This window comes from Hakea prostrata, chromosome 3, assembly GCF_041222555.1.
Source record: "Hakea prostrata isolate BN-2017 chromosome 3, UWA_Hpros_2, whole genome shotgun sequence".
Classification (NCBI taxonomy): Eukaryota; Viridiplantae; Streptophyta; class Magnoliopsida; order Proteales; family Proteaceae; genus Hakea; species Hakea prostrata.
The window spans coordinates 36522832-36524660 of record NC_142602.1 but is presented as its reverse complement, the minus strand read 5'-3'; the positions used below and the strand labels follow the sequence as shown (position 1 = coordinate 36524660).

The window sequence follows — 1829 nt, the reverse complement described above, 5'->3', positions numbered from 1 at the left end:
AACCCTAGAAAGATACTCTTTCTCCTACCTCTATATCTCTCAAGTTACTGGGAGAGGGTTTCCCAAGGCCAACTTCAGAGATGCCCGCCTCTGTCTCTTGGCGGTTTGACCACTATATGTGCACAAGTTCAAGGTTGGACTAGACAGGACGAGAGGAAGATTCCAATGGTGAAAATCTCTCCAATTAAACTCTAACAAGATCATTGCAAACTAACATAGTTCTCATTTTAAATTGATGTCGATAGTATTAGTTGTAACCTGAGGTTCAGGTTTTGAAATAGCAACAAAAATTGCTGGAAAAGACTGCGCAGGAAAATCGCTCCCTTGAACTCTGTTTGTGCAGAAGTTCCCAGAACCAGGTTCACCTTTCATAAACATTATTGATTTAAAAACTGAAGGTTCTTTAGCCCAGATAAGAGCATGCACAAGCAGTATAATTTATTAGATTGACACACTTACAACGCAATGATCCTTTAAAACAAAGATGGATTATCGTTTATGTGAAGCTGTGGATCTAAAACTCATGTATTAATAAGAAAAATACGCAAATGAAGGGTATATTTCATTGCCTCTCAGGATCTTCCACTCCATGATCTGCTGATAGCTCCAACTGCTGAAATTTCCTCCCAGATCTGTTCCAACTAAGAATCCTACGGAAGGAACTCGGTCGTGAGGTAGATGTATCACCCTTGGAAGACTGAGCAGTGTCATCTGATGTAGTTTCTGAACTTGGTGTCACAGTACTCAATGGTTCCAATGGTGGAGCTGTAGATGTTCTTGCTTCATGATCAAGATCTAAGACCAGTAAATGTGTCTCTCCATGAAGTTCCTGCTTGGGCACTGATGGTGCTTCAGGTTCAACCGCAGCACGGCATATAGGGCAAGTTGTATGGGAGTTCAGCCACATATCAATGCATTCTACATGGAAGAGATGTGAACAATTGGGTAGAAGTTTAACAGTTTCTTCTTCTTCTGCAGTGCTCAAGCAAATCGAACACTCTGTCGTATCATAGGTGCCATCACTTTCGACAGGCTTTTTGTAGACGAACGTTGGTAATGCCGCGATTACCGATGGCGCTAGCCCTGTATTGGGTGGCTCAGCTGGAGGAATTTCTGGGTTTCCAAAGGCAATGATCTGCATGTTAGGGTTTTGCAGGTTACCGCCGCGTGTGATCATATAACGTCGCTGGAGACATCTTCCATAGAAGCACCGTATACTGTGAAGGAGGACAAGTAGAGCGACAACAAAGAAGATTAGGGCTGCCGCGCCATTGATAGTTGTTGCAAAAGCAGAACCTTGGCCGCTAAGATTAGCTGCCATGGATTTACCATCACAAATGCTGGTCTGTTTGATATTTTAAATGAATTCGTAGAAATTGAATCCATAACAATTACGTAATAAATTGGAGTAGAAAAAAGGGTTTCGAGGCATGTATCGACCCGTGTCATGCTTTGTAATTGGAGATCAAACCCTGCATCATGCAGCTTCTACCAGGGAAATTCTTGCAAGTTAGATCCTCTGGATTTAGTATGGCGGCCAGCTGTACCTTGCTTGAATTCCACTATCGGTAAGAATGCGTGTAGTCTTCTATAAAAACTTTAAATTGTTTGAATGTGCAGCACCTGTAGCGAACGGTAAAGATCAAGTTCGAGATCTTTGACCGTCCATTTCCAAAAAGTACATTATCATGCTTACGCTAAATGGACTATCGAAATCTCTATCTCAACCGTTTGCAACATTGAAGACAAAAATCAACTCACTTTACAAGTAACAATACCATTTCATACGGTTTTCTTACTGAAACCGTACTGTTCTCATGGTTTGGTGA

General features: G+C 41.7%; 1 protein-coding gene across 1 annotated transcript; it reads right to left on the bottom strand.

Annotated features, from left to right (window-relative positions):
- Nucleotides 1-562: 562 nt before the first annotated feature.
- LOC149022177 (RING-H2 finger protein ATL40-like) lies at nt 563-1321 on the bottom strand. Its single transcript, XM_089147562.1, has one exon. The coding sequence runs from the start codon at nt 1319-1321 to the stop codon at nt 563-565; it is 759 nt and encodes a 252-aa protein (XP_089003688.1).
- Nucleotides 1322-1829: the final 508 nt, after the last annotated feature.

Bases quoted from the DNA above. Each gene is read 5' to 3' on its own strand.
- LOC149022177 (XM_089147562.1), bottom strand. From the start codon at position 1,321: ATGGCAGCTAATCTTAGCGGCCAAGGTTCTGCTTTTGCAACAACTATC.